General features: G+C 42.1%; 2 protein-coding genes across 3 annotated transcripts in view; both read left to right on the forward strand.

Annotated features, from left to right (window-relative positions):
• Positions 1–20400, forward strand: part of LOC117459638 (neutral amino acid transporter A-like) — a 39618-nt gene that overhangs the window by 7301 nt on the left and 11917 nt on the right. Inside the window, exons 2-3 of one of the 2 annotated variants that reach the window (XM_034100658.2) lie at positions 3272–3314; positions 5249–5314. In XM_034100658.2, coding sequence (XP_033956549.1) covers positions 3272–3314; positions 5249–5314 — 109 coding nt within the window. Of the gene's footprint in view, positions 1–3271; positions 3315–5248; positions 5315–19034; positions 19095–20400 lie in introns of those variants that run through there. The other variant, XM_034100657.1, reaches the window with a different exon arrangement.
• On the forward strand, positions 5249–17361 carry LOC139435282 (neutral amino acid transporter A-like). Its single transcript, XM_071205723.1, is given in 8 exon segments — positions 5249–5314; positions 12220–12387; positions 12597–12830; positions 14244–14403; positions 14405–14439; positions 14609–14645; positions 14647–14744; positions 16972–17361. Coding segments are annotated over 7 exon segments (945 nt in total). The 5' UTR covers positions 5249–5314; positions 12220–12247; the 3' UTR covers positions 17213–17361.

Raw genomic sequence — 20400 nt, forward strand, 5'->3', positions numbered from 1 at the left:
CAGCAACCAGGAGACGACACCAGTAATCCAGCTCACACTGTCCGCTCCTCGAGCCCCACAGGGCGGAGCAGCGAGCCCCCCAACGTCCCCCCGACACGGCCCCCAGACCCCACGCAGCATTCCCATCTGTTGGTCATTACTGGTGTCACTTTCTGGTTGCTAACAAACGCCATGGTAACACATAATCACTGATGTTCCGCTGTAACGGTGGTGGACTCATCAGAACAGAGTGGGCGAGCTGACCAATCAGAGCACAGTGGGCTCACAGGGAGGGGGGGGGGGCAGGAGCTCCAACAAGCCGTTGAGGACAGAGAGTGAATACACAGACTATACAGAGATGCTGTGAGAAACCAATGTGAGTTTGGAAGACTGAACAATGTAAATCTATTCTAGTCGACCTCACAATGGAATTATGATCAGTAGAAATGGCCGTGACCTGGGACCTTTAAGTAAAAGGAAAACAAGTACTCATTTTGCACAACGGCCCATTTCAGCATTGTATTCTGAAAATGCATTTTGAAAGAAAAATTTAAAAAAGTAAACAATGATGAATACAATTCAGAAACTACTGTTTTCTACTTATTATTTAAGAAATGAGGTAAACCATGTTTCCATACTGTCCAAAGAAATGTGCAAACTGTTGCAATAAGTGTCTAACTCTAATCTAATGAATCACTCCTAATGACATTAGCCGTCCTGGATTCAAAGGACCGTGAAAGATGTTTGGCTTCAATTAATAAGGAAATCAAGTTGTTATGCAACATCTTTAAATGAGCCTTAAGAGGGGAGCCAGTGGGGCCCCGGGGTTGGGGGGGGGGTCTGTGAGAAAAGCTTGCCAGCTCTCAGCTCTTGTTTCCCAGTAATCCAGATCCTCACCCGTCATGTGACAGCAGGAAACCTGACTGCCTTCTCACAGACAAGGAGAGTTTGAAAACTTGTAGGGGTTCAAGAATTCCACCAAACAAAAACATTTCTCAGCAGCATATTGAAACGAATAAATTACTAAGTTACAACATCATGGCTCCCTGCCAGTTTAGCCAGTGGAGCTGCCACTTTAGATTTGACCATGAACTGCAGGCAGGGGTGACGTAGGGGTTTCAGACTGAACTGCTTGGCTGTGATCCGGCCGTGCGAATAGATGTGGCCAAAGAGGAGAAAGTTACAACAACGTTAAAATGTAGTTAGCGCTTTATGTGTATGACACTTCATGTATACAGACTTACATTTGGGTCGAACACGTGTAAAGTTATTTTCTGTTGTTGCCGTCAATCTTTTTTGCTCCACCACTTTGATCCAACCTCAAATATCTCAACAGCTATTGGTGGTATTACCAAGGCATTTTATAAAAGCATGCATGCTCCCCAGAGGATTAACCCAACTGATTTTTGATGAGGTTATCATTTTGGATTTGAGGTTAAATGTCTCTACATCTGTAGCGCTAATTAGAAAACTAAAAAAGGCAACATGGGGGAGTACCTGCTAAACATAAACTTGGTAACTCAATCATTGAGACTATTTTAGAAAATAGCTTTCATCAGTACAGCTAAAAGGAGCTGCTGGCACGGCAGCAGACTTTGTTCACTGTTTGGCTGCATTCTAAAGCAAGCAAATGTCATGCAATGTGCATTTATCCTCATGCAACGGTTTGTATCATCAAGAACCTGCAGTGAGAAACAGGATTGAACATTTTCTTGGTTATCAAATCAAATCAAGTTTTATTTATATAGCACATTTATAAACGGTTTTTGGTCGAGCCAAAGTGCTACATAAAAGAAAAATAGCCTACAGTAGAGACACTTTACAGCAAATACAACAGCACAGATTGTTCAGAATATCAGCATGAGAAAAACGACACCCTCTATCCTTAGACCCTCTGTCCTTAGACCCTCACATCGTACAAGGAAAGACTTCCAGAGAAAACCCACAGTTTAAAGGGAACATGGGAGAAACCTCAGGGAGAGCAGCAGAGGAGGGATCCCTCTCCCAGGACGGACAGACTGCAATAGATGCCGTGTGTAAATCGAAGAGATAATACATTTGACAGCATATAGACCGAATGTTAGGAAATGCATGTGTCTGTAATAAGAAGATGAATCCACGAGGATGTCAGCTCCAATCCTGTGGAAGCCTTCAGGGAAGCAGCATGACGAGACCCAAGACAGGACCGCAGAGACAGGTTCAGCCACGACCCGAAGTCCACGACTTAATCCAGAACTCAGGATAGAGGATCCAAGACACAGGACTACAGCAAGAGGATCAGCCCCGACTCCGGATCCCGGCGTAGATATAGATACAAAACAAGAAAAAAGATGTGGCTGGGTTAATCGGAACAAGAGAATACACAGACACAGACAGAGAGGGAGAAGGTCATTGGATAAAAGTTATTCTTGATGACCCTCTAGAAAGATCTCATGAACTTCCCCAATCTATCAAGACCCGAGCAGTTCTGTTAGATACAGGATAAGAAACAGAGAGAGGGAGCACAACAAGGTTAAGCCAAAGGTCCTGGTTTGGGTTAAACATGTCTACGTACTTATCTACGTAGGTGTTGTAACAACTGAGTAAATATTAACTTTGGGTATCAGGAAGAGTGGTTATTATCAGTGTTGTTTGGTGTCTACGAACAACAGGATACATTACACATAGTAAGAACCACCACAAATAATGTTTAATAATAACGTTCATTGGTTATCTTCGATCTTTGATACAACTTCTTCACGCCCAAAAAACATTGTTTTCATGTCTGGCCAATAACATCATCTGTCATTCATTGTAGAGTAAGTATTTCTGGGAGCGGCATCAAATGAACCCAACACTCCATCTTCATGAGTCAAAGTAACAACGATGCAATCGATGATATAAGATATGTGTTTATTACGGTTCGGGGGTGTCTTTTCTTATTAGTGGAGTCACACACAGTAGATGGATTCTGTAACGTTGTAAGCAGTTGTTGGCTAACTGGACTATTAAGCAACCTTTAAATGATGAGAAAGATACTTTTCTATATATGAATGAATTCAATTGTTTTCATTTAAAGACATGTCCTTTTCAGAATACATATATTTACTGCTACAGGAGGAGAGCCGAAGTGTAAGGAGTGATGATTAAACAATACTGTGAAAATGTATCATTGTCATTGGGTTACGAAATACTTTCTTAATGGGAAGTTGTTTTATTTTTATTTTTAATTTAACCAACTACAGGTTAATTATTCCCCTTGTTTCGGTTCAACATAGACGTCAAATCAGTTTTCCTTCTCTTTCTTTCACAGGAATTTATTCCCAGCTAATTTGGTGGCAGCTGCTTTCCGCTCCGTAAGTACAGCACTACATTGTCCACACTATATTCTCCAATAGCCCTTTTTCATCATCACGTTTACTTTATCCTCGCCACCTGTGTCTTATAAGATGTATCATCAGAATGAACTCCTCCAACCAGCGACTATATCCTGGCTGTCGCTCTGGAGTCTCATAATGCCTCTTAATGAGGGGACGCTCACAATAGAGAGCGCTGACCGCCTGAAAACTCCTTCTCCTTGTCCCTTACCATCGGTTACCATGGCGAAACCATTACATTCCAGACAGCCTAGCAACCCACCTTCCTTCACTGCTCTTGAACATGTCCCACTTTACTTCCTAGAATTATGACCGTGCACGTTAAGGCTAAAATAAGAAGCAGGACATTTCAATATTTGGGGATGCAGGGAAACCAAATGGCTATGCACACACAGAAACGCAGAGTGGCTTACGCACACAGACGCTCGTATCTGAACCAATTGCTTTCCTAAACCAGGTCAGTGAATGATAAACTCACAAACAAGGTAGTGACTTTGCACAGGAAGAGGTCAGGTCACGGAGTTCGATATTCCGCCCCTGCACCCAGCCTATACTTTGGCAGAACCCCTGTGGAATGGGCCCAACTGTGGATTAAACAAAGAAAGCAGAGGAGAGGGGAGATTTGCACAACATGACAAGCAGCTAGATGCTTAAACAGACCTTTGAACACATGGAGTGTAAGATTTAGATTATGGGGGAGGTTTTATTTTTATTTTTATGGGTGTAGTTATGTACTGTATATCTCTTTGCTTTTCATTTAAAGTCCATAGATCTGTCAACATGTTGGGTTGCAGGGCTTTTTAAAGCACTGCACAGAGGGGGGTCTTTGTTGCAGTGCTGGTTGTCTCCATTACTATTGAAAGGCTGTCTGCACTTCAATGGACAGTTTGAAGCTGGCCCCCAACCCCGTGCACATGCTGCATTCCTTATAAGACCAATGCAAATACACAAGTAATGCCATTTGTGCCAATGAAACAAACATTTCAAACTGGGCCTTTTTTACTTTTGACTGATTTCTGTCAATCGTTGCTGATTGTTTAGCTTAAGTCTGCACTGCTCCAAACTGTAGGTCATTTGCTTTGAGTTACTCATACAAACCCTCTTTACAACTATATAAATGTTCCCTTTAAGTGCTGTTCTGATAAAATGATTTTAAAAGTGTATTTTGACATGTCAAGGAGAGTTAAATAAGAAGATCGATACCTCTCATGTGTCGAAGGGTAATTACGGAGGTTGAGCTTGAAGGAAATGAGTTTTGCACAGCATAACGTTTGGAAGCAGTTGGAAGAGCTAGCCTGGCTACTTCCAAATGCTTGATTTATTGATACTAAAAGAGTTGTTTGACATATTAAGGACAGTTAGATACAAAGACTGATACCTCTATCATGTCTATGGGAGATTAAGGAGGTTGAGCTTGGAGGAGATACATTTAGCTTAGCATAACGTATGGAAGCATGGGGAAAACAGCTAGCCTGGCTTCTTCCAAATGCTCAAATGTTTCAAATTGAAGGAGTAGAATGACATTTCAAGGAGAGTTAGAAGCCAAGACCGATACCTCTCTAATGTCTGTTGATAATTATGGAGGTTGAGCTTGGAAGAAATTATATTAGCTTAGCTTAAAGTGTGGAAGCAATGGGAAACATCTAGCAGGGCTCCTTCCAAAATGCTCAAATTATTGAAATTAAAAGAGTAGTTTGATATTTTAAGGAGTGTTAGATAAGAAGATCAATACCACTATCATCATGGGTAATTATGGAGCTTGAGGTTGGAGGAAATTGTAGAAGCAGGGGGAAACAGCTAGCTTTGCTACTTCCAAATGCTCAAATGCTAACTAATAAACACATAGGGGAGTCTTGTCCTTTACGTGAGAATGTACAATGTATGAATTAAACCATCTTTCCTTTATGTTGCAGTATGCCACTGATTACAAGATGGTTGCTGTAGGGAACGACACAAACGGGACTGCCCTCTATCAAAAGGTATGAACTGGTAGCATCACATGTACACACACACACACACACACACACACACACACACACACACACACACACACACACACACACACACACACACACACACACACACACACACACACACACACACACACACACACACACACACACACACACACACACACACACACACACACACACACACACACACACACACACACACACACACACACACACACACACACACACACATTACCCTTGTGTAAAGTGCTAACAATTGCACTTTCGAAAGGAAAAGTGGTTTGCTCCGAGCGGCTTCTAAGTGTGTGTTTGAGTCATTCATATAGGCAAACTCCCTGAGTAAGCACTGTGTGAGAGACTAATGGATGGCCTGGTTAAGGGAGAAGGATGATCAGTAACATGCAGGGCCGGACTGAGACAATAAGTCAGGCCAGGAATTATACACTCAGCCAGGCCAATACCATTTCTTTTCTGTGCCATTTTGCTGGATTTATTTGTGAATATTTATAGCATTGCTGCCCATACTGATAGCCCTCTAGTTTACATCTACTAACCAATAATAAATATATGGACAAGGGTTCATATTTTTAAAAATGTGCAACATTTGGGAACATATCCATGTGAACATATTTTGGGGGTGGACCTCAAATCCTCTAGGGGGGTCCGGGGGCATGCTCCCCCCAGTACGTTTTTTATTTTTTATTTTGGAGTTGAATGCATCAATCTGGTGCATTTTGAGGGGAAAATAAAGAGACTAGATCTATGGAAATGCCCATATGAAACAGAACTGTATACATTTGAATAATCATAAAATCATAAGAACATGGCCATAACCAATAACATACCATATCCAATATGATTTAAAAAAAAGAGTTGTTTATTTATTTATTTTTGGTTAATTTATAGTTGCGAGTGTGTCTAGGCCCCTGAACCAGCTTCACCTGTCTCCCTCCTCTCCCCCCTCTCCCCCCTGCTCCTCTTTGAGGCAGCAGCAAAGACTAGTTTTAGCTCTCAACAAGCCCACAACTAAAAGTGTAGCTTACCTTTTTTCACCTAGTTAACATTTTATTTGTATTATTCATGCATATTTTACTAATCACTCCCCCCTCAAATGGAAATATGTGTTTACATAAATGGTGACCAAACCATTTGAGACCCACTGAGATAACTTAGACTAAGTTAACTATCTAAACACTCAGAGAGTCCTTAACCTCACCCTCATTTATAAAGGGATATACGCCAGTTTCCACGCAATGTTTGCGATTTATAAAATACTAACTTGACGGGAAAACGTGCGGTCCTCCACGCAAACTCTAACCCATGCGTACGCACTAAACACAAAAACGGGAGAGACGAGAAACTGCGACACCGTTGGCAGAAGGAAGAATGGAGAGAAATATGTGGAAAGAATACCAGAAATAAAATGTTACCTCTCATTCATCATATATGAAGAATTCATTTTCAAACATTGATTAAAGCCAATCTTAAAATGATTAAACAAACGCCTGGTTGCGACTCCTCAGTGCACACAAACACATAACTTGGAGAAATAAATAAATACGGATATGTTATTTAAAACCACCTCGAATATGTTGTGCTAATGTTATGAAATGTTTTCTCATAAATGATGCGGTAAGCAGGAGGACAGAATTACGTCTAAACTGACGCCGTTTTGCATTTCTATAGGTTGTAGATACGAGCATGGTTTTATATACTATCACGTTTAATCGTGTTTTATGCCGTTTGCCAAGACTTGACAAGTCGCTCGTAAAACCCAGGAGGTATGGAAACTAAGAACACCATATGTAAATTGTACAGCTAATATAACACAACACATTAGTTGTATTTCCTTTAACTGGTGGATTATGGATATATAGTTGCTGATCGACAGCTGGAACACAAACCTATACAAACAAATAATTCAGATCCAGTCGTCGGGATTCCCCGATAATTTCTTAGTTTCTCATCAAGGGGGGGGTCTCCTGTCCCCGGTACAAACACACTGCCTGAGGAAGGCTATGTGTATTTATTTTGTCATTAGACTTTTTCGGACCACTTATTTATTTATTTTGGTGACGATCCGACCTCCATGCTGCTACTCTGGTTCAAACGGCATCCACCAAACAATATGATTTATCACGACCTCCCCAAAATAACCAAAATCTGACACGGTGTGAGATGTCTTTTTTAGTTGTTCTGTCGTCATTTCCTGCGATCTTCTTCATGCAGTCAGTCAGAATGAATGAATGAAAGGGCGTTTCTTTGACTATTTATAGGCAAATATGGGCGTTACGTGAAGCTGTACCGCATTTCGAGTCGATTGTGATTTATAAAGGGAAACCGGCGTAGGAAGTGCCGTACGCACTTTCCTCGCCGGTACGCAATGTTCGGTGAATCGGAAAATTTATGGACCTATTTTTCGGATTTCTACTACGTAAGCAACTTTCCTACGTGAATCCTACGCACAGCGTTATACATGAGGCCCCTGAGTTGTAGTTATCAGCCTCTCAGTCTGACAGCAGAGGACTCTCCCTCCACCTTGTTGTTGAAACAGCTCCTTATATCTTTTAGAGCAGCGCCAGCTAGACAACAAAAATGCAAAAACAAAACCGGTGCACGCTCTCTATACTGTAAATACAGCCTTTCTACCAATTGGATCAAATATAAAAGTCAGCCGAATTAGTGCTGTTACTGCAAGGAGACGTATTGTATGAAAAGAAATGTAAGATGTTGTTTAATTGCTTATATATTTATGATCCACGTCACGTTTTCAGTTTCAGCTAGAAGTCTTCTCATCAGGGCTCTATAAATAGAGAACTACGGCAGACATGTAATATTTAATGCAGCCGAACCGTGTATTACAATGCCGTTATGTGATGACTTTCAAAGAGAAAAGCAAGCACACTCGGAATAAAGTATTATTTTATTTTTAAAAAATGTTTTCTGATTTCACATCGCATAAACACCAAATCCCAGCGTGCATTGCGGCTAAACCATCCAATCATCGAGCTGAGGATATTGCCTAGTCTGTTTCCGGTTTCGTTTATGACGGATGTATTTTGTTATACACACAGTCCTTCACATTTACATTTTTATTTACATTAAAGTATTTCGTGAGGCCTTCTAACATGTTTTTAAATATAACTACGGTTGTAGTTGAAGAGTTTGTAAATTAACATGAACCGAATCCACACGCATGGATTAACATCGATTTAATACATGAATGTAGCCTTTGTTTCTGCTAAAAGAGGTGTCGACCAGCTGGGGCAACAAGAAAATCGGCGTAATCGAGTGTGACTATTCAAAAAAAAAATCATTATTATATTAATATTGACAATAACAACCGACCGTCGGGGAGCGTTTGCTTGGCATTTCCGGGTATTTCTCCACTGGTTAGCATGGGTTAACAATACCGTGTAACTCCTGTCACGTTTGAAGGGACGAAATCGTGACATCTTCACGTCTCCCAGCATGGTAAATCGTCACATGTTCACGTCTTTCCGTGATACCGGGTTGGATTTACAATAGTCGAAAAGTTCCTTAAAGGCACTGTTTACCAGGTAAGGTACTCTGATGGAATAAAAGGCTTTATTTATTTACATTGCTCCTTAAAGTGCAAACATGCAAAGAGCAGATAGCAGCAAAGCACATCTTCATCAAACAAAGTGTTGTTTATTCTGCGCATTTTAAGGTTGAAGGCACAATGAAAAGTGAGTGAGTCTTCTTAATCCTAATATTCGAAGAAAAACACTTCCTCTGGCAAATTCACACTGACAAAACCTTGTAGCATCAGCAACGTCACACTTTGATGTTCCGTGTTTTAAATAGTTTTCAGTAGTTTGCAAAAGTTCTGTGCTTTGCTTCTTTAGCAATCAGCTTGAAAGTGGCTTCAATTTCTTCAATTTGTCTGCGATATTGTCTGCATAGAGTGTATGTGGTATGTGCGTGATGTGTTTCCTATTTCTGGATAAATAGATCACAGGAAGGTAATCAGATTACGGCTGTCAGTCGATTAAAATATTTAATCGCGATTAAATGATTGTCCATAGTTAATCGCAAATTAATCGCACATTGTTTTATCTGTTCTAAATGTACTTTAGAGGGATATTTTTCAAGTTTTGAATACTCTTATCAACATATGAGTGGACAAATATGCTTTATGCAAATGTTTGTTTATTATCATTTGAACAATGACAAATATTGAATATTGAATATTAAACACAACAACCTCTGAACATTACACATATTCACCTCAATTCAACCCGGAACCTCTCATACAATACAATAATACAATACAGTGTGTGTGTGTGTGTATGTGTGCGTGCGTGCGTGCGTGCGTGCGTGCGTGCGTGCGTGTGTGTGTGTGTGTGTGTGTGTGTGTGTGTGTGTGTGTGTGTGTGTGTGTGGAGAGACACTGTGATGGATCGTTGGAGCTATGTGCAACTCAAGGCATATGCTCGAACCGGAGCTGCCTGGACGCTGCAATCATGTTGCACGCACTATCCGTGCTGAGTGTGCTGACTTTTCGTACAATGACCCACTGTCTGGCTTCCTGCATAAAGTCAAGTGCTCGGCGCAGTTGTGGGAGAAATGTCGCTCCTCTGTTTTCATTGAAACAGCTCCTTATATCCGTTAGCGCAGCTAGCTAGCACCAGATGCTAACAACAATACATGTAAGGTGTGCGCGTTCTCTCTCACTCGCTCGCGCCACACATACACACACCCTCCCGGTCCTCCCGATGGCCAGTCGGTGCCTGCCGGTGAGCGTGGAAGTGTGGTCTGCCGCAAGCGGGCGCAGGAGCGGGACTGTCAGCATCAGCTTGTAGATGGTATTTTAAACTCGATGACAAAAAAATACACATGCGTTAATCGCGTTAATTGTTTTTGCGTTAACGCGTTATTAACGCGTTAACGCAAAAACAATTGACACCTTAATATCTGTAAGGTGTCAGTAGGCTCTAAAATAAGTGCTGGTTGGATTGTCAAACAGCATCTAAAAAAAAAAAAACCTGTTCCACAACCTTCTGATGTACAGTTTGACATGCTGGGATACTTCTGAAAATGATTGAAATGGATAATCTGACCAATGTGGCAACTTCACACAACCAGTCTTTCTTCCCACAACTAATTATGTGTCTTTCACATGAACTACTGGAGGAAACATCCTAAACTTCTCATGGAAAGATGTCCAACATTTTCGACTTTATCCTCACTGGTTTGTAATTCAACCACAGCAGTCTGGTCTGTTTTCAAACCTTGGCTGGTACAACTTTAAAACAAGTTCATTTATGAAGGCTGACAAAATGTTTTCTGTTTCTATTGATTGGTGAGTTTTTAGGTGGTCAAGAGTGTTGACCAGTGTCCAGGTCAGCATGACCTACCAGTATCCATTGGGCCTGTCACAAAGATAATGTGTGCGTCTTATCAGGGGACAAACAGCTTGGCTGGATGCACATTACTAGATTTCCTTTAGGCCTGTCATTATAGATAAGTGTTTGACGAGTTTGTCGGTGTCAGACAATTAGGCAGAGATCGGTAGCCAAAAAACAGATGGATGTCATTATACAGACAGTTCAACAGAAGTCTTTCACATATTAGCACATTCTAGTTGTTAGGCTTCTTCCTCATCACCACCCTGTGAGTCTTCTGCAGCGACACACTCAAATGATTCAACACTGTTTGACCGTACAATAAAAAACTAAATCGAACTACTTCTCCCAAGTGGTTATTGGCCTTTCCCCACCGACCCTGTATGTTGGAGCAGATAGAGGAGTCTGATTTTGGCCTCATCCATGGTATTCGTCTGTTGTGGGTCATCGTGGACAGCCCCCACCAGTGCCAGGGATTGAAGGTGGTGGAGCTGTGGGAGAACTGCGAACAATGGAACGGGATTGAGCTCAGGATTTTGTTCCTGTCCTTTTAGTTATCCATCATGCAGTTCACTGAATCCTCATCTGCCCTAGAACCCAAGTTCACACAGATAACTACTTCGCACAAAATACGGCGGCATATATCATCACTGTTGTTTGACAAGCATACACCTCCAAAATGAAAGTCTACAACATTTCCAGTCAAAGCATACCCTATACTTTATGTTGCTCAACTACTTGGTCAAAACAGAGATATTTGAACAACTATCGTAAAGATCCCCATATAAAAAAAGAAGGATTATTCCTGAGGTATCCCCTGATTTGGCCTTTAATTTTGAAAGTAACATGTCTTGCCATCTACTGGATGGATTGGAACAAAATGTGGCACTTATGTTCATGGTTCCTCGACCATGTTACATTACATTACTTGTCACTTGTTAGAGGCTTTTATCCAAACGTGACTTACTGTGGGCAATCCCTACAGGACCAATATGGGTTGAAGTGTCTTGCCTAAGGACACAACGACATGCTGATGCAGTGGAGATTGAACCATTGCCCTAATGTAAGCCAATGGAAAAAAACAAAACATTTGGGACCAAAGACGTCATGGACTGACACAGGAGTTTTAGTACCACCATTTGGCCACTACGAAAATTTGCTTCAATGTCCGGTGCATTTGCTTGGTTTAGTCACCTAGGGATTTACCATGCCTTGGAAACACAACATTAGTGAGGAGGGTGGGCGATCCCAATGCTAGGTGTGAGAAATGCTTAGAAATGTTGATTACAAAAAACAAAACATAATGCATTAATAAAATACAATTAAAACTAGCTGTAGATTTGTCCATGTTTGACTGTGCATGCTGCTGTACCGTATCATAAAGGGTATGAGATCATAAACCCAATCAAGGCTGAGAAGAACAGAGTTGTTGTTTAATCATGTATTTCTAAGGTGTCTAAGAAAGTACAGTTGCCCAGTCTCCATTCCACAACCTCTTCACTGTGTTAAGTCTCCTAAGTCCAACTCTTCTGTTTGTTTTAGGTGCCTATTGGGAACAGACACAGATGGCATGAACATCCTTGGTCTGGTGTTATTTGCGATGGTGTTTGGCGTGGCTCTGAGGAAGCTGGGAGAAGAGGGGGAGGAACTCATCCGTTTCTTCAATGCTTTCAACGAGGCCACCATGGTGCTGGTGTCCTGGATCATGTGGTGAGTGAAGTGGAGTGCATGTGGGGTTCCAATGATATAAATAATCATGGTACATTTGTACTGTATTGGATGGTATTTTGTGATAACACTCAACATGTAAACGGTTGTATGAGGTAGGCACTGACTTGTCTGTGCCTACCTTGTTAATGTTATCATCCAACATTCTAAAAGCCTTCCTCCTCCTTTTTCTTACCTCTTGTGTCTCTCAGGTATGTCCCTTTTGGCATCATGTTCCTTGTGGGCAGTAAGATTGTGGAGATGGAAGATGTTGGTCTTCTGGTCACTAGTCTGGGAAAATATATCTTTGCTTCGATCCTGGGCCACGTTATCCACGGCGGCATCGTCCTGCCCCTCATCTACTTCGGCTTCACACGCAAGAACCCCTTCAGTTTCCTGTCAGGCCTCGTCACACCCTTCACCACGGCCTTCGCCACTTGCTCAAGGTACAGTATAACATCACGTCGCAGGGTCCCAGATGACCATAACTCAAACGGAAAATAAGTTCTGCTTTTAGTAATAGTGGTGCATTAATGAGTCTAGAGCAGGGGTGGGCAAACTTTTTGGCTCGGGGGCCACTATGAGTTTTAAAATTTGACAGACGGGCCGGGCCAGTAGCAGATCGGTAAAACATATTTAGCTGTCCACTCCTCATTATACACTCGGCACGCAATATTGACTTTTCTTTCCTTTGGTCCACTCATTGTTACAGATGCAGGTTCAAAGGTGAATTAGGTTCAAAAGATGAATTATTGCGTTATTGCGTCATTGTTTGCGTCATGACGTAACCGTTTACGTGCTTCTTATGGACCCACACCGCGTTTTACGTCGCTGATTTTCTCCGCAACACCGCTCACAACAACATCAATAGAGGACTGCGTCGGGTATTTTACCGGCGTAGTTTTCGTTATGATTTTACTTGTGATGGCCACATGTAGCCCATGTATTGATCCGATAGCTGCAATAATACAAAACAACAGGAAAAAGTCTGCCTCTTGGTCAATAACAGTGAACGGATGGTTGTTAAAGTAAGGTAAAATAAACAGAATCACACTGAGCCTGGTTAGTGTTGCCTGAGTTTATATAAGTGTTTTTTATAAATGTGTGGTCGCGTTCTAGTCACTTGCTCAGCGCTACTGCTTGTTACAACTTGTATTCACCGATCTTGCCGGGTTGCCGAGTGGGGCCAGCTGAGAGAATAGACCAGACTCCAGCAAAGGTAAATTGTGTCTAGAGTGCGCCATCTTGTAGGATCAACTGAAATGCCGGGTATTGCAGGAAAAAGGCTAAATTAATGCGGTCTTTACTATCATTTGGACAATTTTGTACCAATATTCGGCGGGCCGGATTCAAAAGCCCAACGGGCCGTATATGGCCTTAGTTTGCCCATGCCTGGTCTAGAGTCTAGGTTCCCTCGTCTAGAAGTCAATGGTTTTTTGAACGTTTAATAGTTGTGCAGTTACAGTAGAAGCCTGAAATAACATATTTGAATAAGCTAACAGGACTTCGACATTTTGTTCTACAACATAAAATATGTCAGTAGGCTATATATCTCATTAATGTCCAAAGTTAACATTTTTAATTTAGCCAAATTCAATTACGCCTCAAAATCAAAAAGTGATGTTAATATGTGGAGATAATCCTGCTAAACAAAACAAGTTAGGTATCACAAATGTGTGTTAGCCACAGAGCTGATTTTCTGCAATATAGGTTTGTATAGCCCTTTAAGGAGCCCTTGTAGGGAGTGTCACATTCTTTGAACTGTATGTTATTCAATTGTAACTGTTAATGGTATTGGTTTTAATTGGCTGATAAAGTTGCAATGGTTATGTTGTATCTCTATCTGTCTTTCTCATCAGTTCAGCAACTCTTCCCTCCATGATAAAGTGTATCGAGGAGAACAATGGAGTCGACAAGCGCATCAGCCGCTTCATCCTTCCCATTGGGGCCACTGTCAACATGGACGGAGCAGCCATATTCCAGTGCATCGCTGCTGTCTTCATCGCTCAGCTTCAACAATTATGAGCTGAACGCTGGACAGATATTCACCATCCTGTGAGTTCAGGGAACGATAAACAAGTTTTCTTCCTATTAATCAGCATGAGAAGAAAACACATACCAACATCCACATTCCATTGATTTGTTCTTACATTGAAAAGTCTGCTTTCTGTTCCATGCGTGTTATTAGTAGTAGTTCATATAATTATTTCATCATTATTCCTAGTGTGACAGCTACAGCCTCAAGTGTGGGCGCAGCAGGCCATCCCAGCTGGCGGCATCATAACCATCGCCATCATCCTGGAGGCCATCGGCTTGCCTACCAACGACCTGTCACTTATGCTGGCTGTTGATTGGATTGTGTAAGTAAAGCCTGCAAATAACAACTGAAATTAGTATTAAAAAAACACCCAGAGCTACATCTGATCATGTCTGTAAACAAGTAACCAACATTACGGTTAGTTTTAACTAGACCAGGGTTCCTGGGAAACCTGAACAATCTGTTGTACTTGTACCAGCTTGCCTTCCTGGAGTAGAGAACACACAACAGCAGCATGATACACATGGGCACGTTACGACTTAACCACCTCAGTGGAGATTCCAAGCAGGCTGAGCCCAAGCCCTCAAGAAGAACCAATTTTCATATTGGTCAGATTAGGGAATTACAAGTTAATTAATGGCAACCTGCAGTTGGTCCATTGATGAGGTGCAAACTTATCCCTGTTTGGTTGTCAATGGGAGGATTCAACACATTTATTTTTGAATGATTGAAGGCAGTTTGATGTGGTGGCGCCACGGTAGTCAACTGAGAGTCTGAGCTACACGTAGTTGTACAAACCGTTGCTATCTTCAGTCAACTCGAACTTGGTATAGTGGCATGGAAAACAAAACAGAGGAAAAGACTGGGTACCAATAGTTAGTTGTAGGGTTAGTAGGGTTAGTATGGAGCCCCTGGGGACATGAAAAGAAATAAAAACAGAGAGAGAAAAAAAAAGTCAGGATAACGGGTTAGTATCTCGTGCGCACGAGATACTAACCCGTTATCCTGACCCGTTATCCTAACACGTTATCCTAACACGTTATCCTAACCCGTTATCCTAACACGTTATCCTAATGTTTTGTTTTTTTGGGAAAGTTACCGGTGCGCCAAGGAGAAAGTGGAGCACACAGGAAACAACCATTTAATTGCAGACTGTTATGTTTACGTGGGGAAATGATAGTGCATACATTATTTGAGATATATTTCGTACTCAGACTTCACTTTAAGGACATTTCGGCCAGGTGTGTGTGGTCACTCCAGGAGGCGGTGGGACGTGTAACTCACCAGCGCTCAAAGAGCTTTTACGCACCGGAGCCTCGCTGCGGAGAAACGGTGGACCTTGTGGCCTGATCGGAGTGGGCCGAGTGGCCGGACCGGCCCACTTCGGTACCGGCCCATTGGGATTCGTCCCGATGGCCAGTCCGGCTAAAATAACTGGATGGCCTACCTGCCTATCAGCCTTCCATCTGTGCACAAACTTATGTGTGTTGGAGGAGGGGCTCTGTAAGGAAGTGGCAGATATTCTCAGGCAGTGTATTTTCAAATTCTAGCGCACTCGAGCTGGTTTCTCCAAAATTACACGTAAGCAACGCCGCCTCTTAGCTCCGAAGCTCTTGCCTCTAGACCGACCATTTTTTGGAGCTGGAAGTGAACCGGATTCTGGAGCTAAGAGGCGGCGCCTCTGCGGTGTGAACAGGAAAAACCGGTACTTTTCAGGCTCCAGCTCCGAGCCGGAGCTGGAAACGCGTTGGTGTGAAAGGGCAATAGAGAGGGGGGGGGGGCTGGGGTGCTATCGAACCGTCAACTGGGGGGAGCCTAGCTGCGGGCTAACGGCGGACCTCTGTCGGTACAACTTCAATGATGCCTTTTAAAAACATAAGAAATTAAGGGCGGTGACGGCCATCAGCGAATCGAGCCGGCCCTTGACGACCGGCTGTTCTGTGATTCTCCAGATTATACAGATGGCCAGTCGCGGAGGGTAGAAAATACATACCGGAAGTAAAAAAAGACGTGCAACGGGATGGTGTTGGAAACAAAACTTAAAATATTGAATGAAACAATCTCATCTCTTAAAATTCACAACTTATTATGAATTAAACATTCACAAACTTATAATTATGTATTCACATGTTCAACTCTGTTACATATGCACGCAACAAGAAATAAGAAATAATAAGACAAATCAGAAATAATGCTTGAAGTGGTTGGGAACATAATATGGCATTTAATCAAGGCAGCGTTTAGCTGAGTTTCTCCTGGTAGAAACTCTCTTAGCAGGGGAAATGCTACAAAGGGGCGTGGCTAGTAGCAGCTGTTCCATTTAAAGCTATGGTCACAGAATCAGCCTTTTTGGAACAGGGCTGGAATAGAGGAATAGAGGGGTATGAGGCATGGCTACAATGGGTGATCTGTTTGGTATTTTAAGCCAAAAACTTCACAGACATGTTTTGTATAGGTATGGCCCTACAATATATGTTTTCAAATATAGCATGATAGGTCCCTTTTAAGGTACACCGAACTCAGCTGTCTGTCTCTTACTCCTACTACAGGGATCGTACCACAACGGTGGTGAATGTGGAAGGCGATGCTTTGGGAGCTGGAATCCTCCACCATATCAACCAACAGGAAATAAAGAAGCAGCAAGAGCGGCAGCAGCAGGATGGGGAGCTGGCTGAGGTTCGGGTGGAGTCGGTGGCCAATGCCCAGGCGGAAGAGGAGACCTCCCCGCTCGTCGCACACCAAACCAAAGACTCAGCGGCCATGCCGGAAGCCATTGAGTCTGTCTTGTAAAATGTGCAAGACTTTTCTTTCTTGCTTCCCGACCTTTCACTATTTCTGATGATGCTGCTGATGGGACACCATTCTCACTCAGAGTCAATTCAAAAACACAAGGTCACTGATGGATCACTTGGAGGGAAACAAAGTGCCATAGCAACAGTCTTTCTAGAGCATTGACAGTACCTTCACTGCTCTTGAACATGTCCACTTTACTTCCTAGAATTATGACCGTGCACGTTAAGGCTAAAATAAGAAGCAGGACATTTCAATATTTGGGGATGCAGGGAAACCAAATGGCTATGCACACACAGAAACGCAGAGTGGCTTACGCACACAGACGCTCGTATCTGAACCAATTGCTTTCCTAACCAGGTCAGTGAATGATAAACTCACAAACAAGGTAGTGACTTTGCACAGGAAGAGGTCAGGTCACGGAGTTCGATATTCCGCCCCTGCACCCAGCCTATACTTTGGCAGAACCCCTGTGGAATGGGCCCAACTGTGGATTAAACAAAGAAAGCAGAGGAGAGGGGAGATTTGCACAACATGACAAGCAGCTAGATGCTTAAACAGACCTTTGAACACATGGAGTGTAAGATTTAGATTATGGGGGAGGTTTTATTTTTATTTTTATGGGTGTAGTTATGTACTGTATATCTCTTTGCTTTTCATTTAAAGTCCATAGATCTGTCAACATGTTGGGTTGCAGGGCTTTTTAAAGCACTGCACAGAGGGGGGTCTTTGTTGCAGTGCTGGTTGTCTCCATTACTATTGAAAGGCTGTCTGCACTTCAATGGACAGTTTGAAGCTGGCCCCCAACCCCGTGCACATGCTGCATTCCTTATAAGACCAATGCAAATACACAAGTAATGCCATTTGTGCCAATGAAACAAACATTTCAAACTGGGCCTTTTTTACTTTTGACTGATTTCTGTCAATCGTTGCTGATTGTTTAGCTTAAGTCTGCACTGCTCCAAACTGTAGGTCATTTGCTTTGAGTTACTCATACAAACCCTCTTTACAACTATATAAATGTTCCCTTTAAGTGCTGTTCTGATAAAATGATTTTAAAAGTGTATTTTGACATGTCAAGGAGAGTTAAATAAGAAGATCGATACCTCTCATGTGTCGAAGGGTAATTACGGAGGTTGAGCTTGAAGGAAATGAGTTTTGCACAGCATAACGTTTGGAAGCAGTTGGAAGAGCTAGCCTGGCTACTTCCAAATGCTTGATTTATTGATACTAAAAGAGTTGTTTGACATATTAAGGACAGTTAGATACAAAGACTGATACCTCTATCATGTCTATGGGAGATTAAGGAGGTTGAGCTTGGAGGAGATACATTTAGCTTAGCATAACGTATGGAAGCATGGGGAAAACAGCTAGCCTGGCTTCTTCCAAATGCTCAAATGTTTCAAATTGAAGGAGTAGAATGACATTTCAAGGAGAGTTAGAAGCCAAGACCGATACCTCTCTAATGTCTGTTGATAATTATGGAGGTTGAGCTTGGAAGAAATTATATTAGCTTAGCTTAAAGTGTGGAAGCAATGGGAAACATCTAGCAGGGCTCCTTCCAAAATGCTCAAATTATTGAAATTAAAAGAGTAGTTTGATATTTTAAGGAGTGTTAGATAAGAAGATCAATACCACTATCATCATGGGTAATTATGGAGCTTGAGGTTGGAGGAAATTGTAGAAGCAGGGGGAAACAGCTAGCTTTGCTACTTCCAAATGCTCAAATGCTAACTAATAAACACATAGGGGAGTCTTGTCCTTTACGTGAGAATGTACAATGTATGAATTAAACCATCTTTCCTTTATGTTGCAGTATGCCACTGATTACAAGATGGTTGCTGTAGGGAACGACACAAACGGGACTGCCCTCTATCAAAAGGTATGAACTGGTAGCATCACATGTACACACACACACACACACACACACACACACACACACACACACACACACACCACACACACACACACCACACACACACACACACACACACACACCACACACACACCACACACACACACCACACACACCACACACACCACACACACACACAACACACACACCACACACACACCCACACACACAACCCACACACACATTACCCTTGTGTAAAGTGCTAACAATTGCACTTTCGAAAGGAAAAGTGGTTTGCTCCGAGCGGCTTCTAAGTGTGTGTTTGAGTCATTCATATAGGCAAACTCCCTGAGTAAGCACTGTGTGAGAGACTAATGGATGGCCTGGTTAAGGGAGAAGGATGATCAGTAACATGCAGGGCCGGACTGAGACAATAAGTCAGCCAGGAATTATACACTCAGCCAGGCCAATACCATTTTTTCTGTGCCATTTTGCTGGATTTATTTGTGAATATTTATAGCATTGCTGCCCATACTGATAGCCCTCTATTTACATCTACTTCCCAATAATAAATATATGGACAAGGGTTCATATTTTAAAAATGTGCAACATTTGGGAACATATCCATGTGAACATATTTTGGGGGTGGACCTCAAATCCTCTAGGGGGGTCCGGGGGCATGCTCCCCCCAGTACGTTTTTTATTTTATTTTGGAGTTGAATGCATCAATCTGGTGCATTTTGAGGGGAAAATAAAGAGACTAGATCTATGGAAATGCCCATATGAAACAGAACTGTATACATTTGAATAATCATAAAATCATAAGAACATGGCCATAACCAATAACATACCATATCCAATATGATTTAAAAAAAAGAGTTGTTTATTTATTTATTTTTGGTTAATTTATAGTTGCGAGGTGTGTCTAGGCCCCTGAACCAGCTTCACCTGTCTCCCTCCTCTCCCCCCTCTCCCCCCTGCTCCTCTTTGAGGCAGCAGCAAAGACTAGTTTTAGCTCTCAACAAGCCCACAACTAAAAGTGTAGCTTACCTTTTTTCACCTAGTTAACATTTTATTTGTATTATTCATGCATATTTTACTAATCACTCCCCCCTCAAATGGAAATATGTGTTTACATAAATGGTGACCAAACCATTTGAGACCCACTGAGATAACTTAGACTAAGTTAACTATCTAAACACTCAGAGAGTCCTTAACCTCACCCTCATTTATAAAGGGGATATACGCCAGTTTCCACGCAATGTTTGCGATTTATAAAATACTAACTTGACGGGAAAACGTGCGGTCCTCCACGCAAACTCTAACCCATGCG

The sequence above is a fragment of the Pseudochaenichthys georgianus genome, chromosome 15, assembly GCF_902827115.2.
Source record: "Pseudochaenichthys georgianus chromosome 15, fPseGeo1.2, whole genome shotgun sequence".
Classification (NCBI taxonomy): Eukaryota; Metazoa; Chordata; class Actinopteri; order Perciformes; family Channichthyidae; genus Pseudochaenichthys; species Pseudochaenichthys georgianus.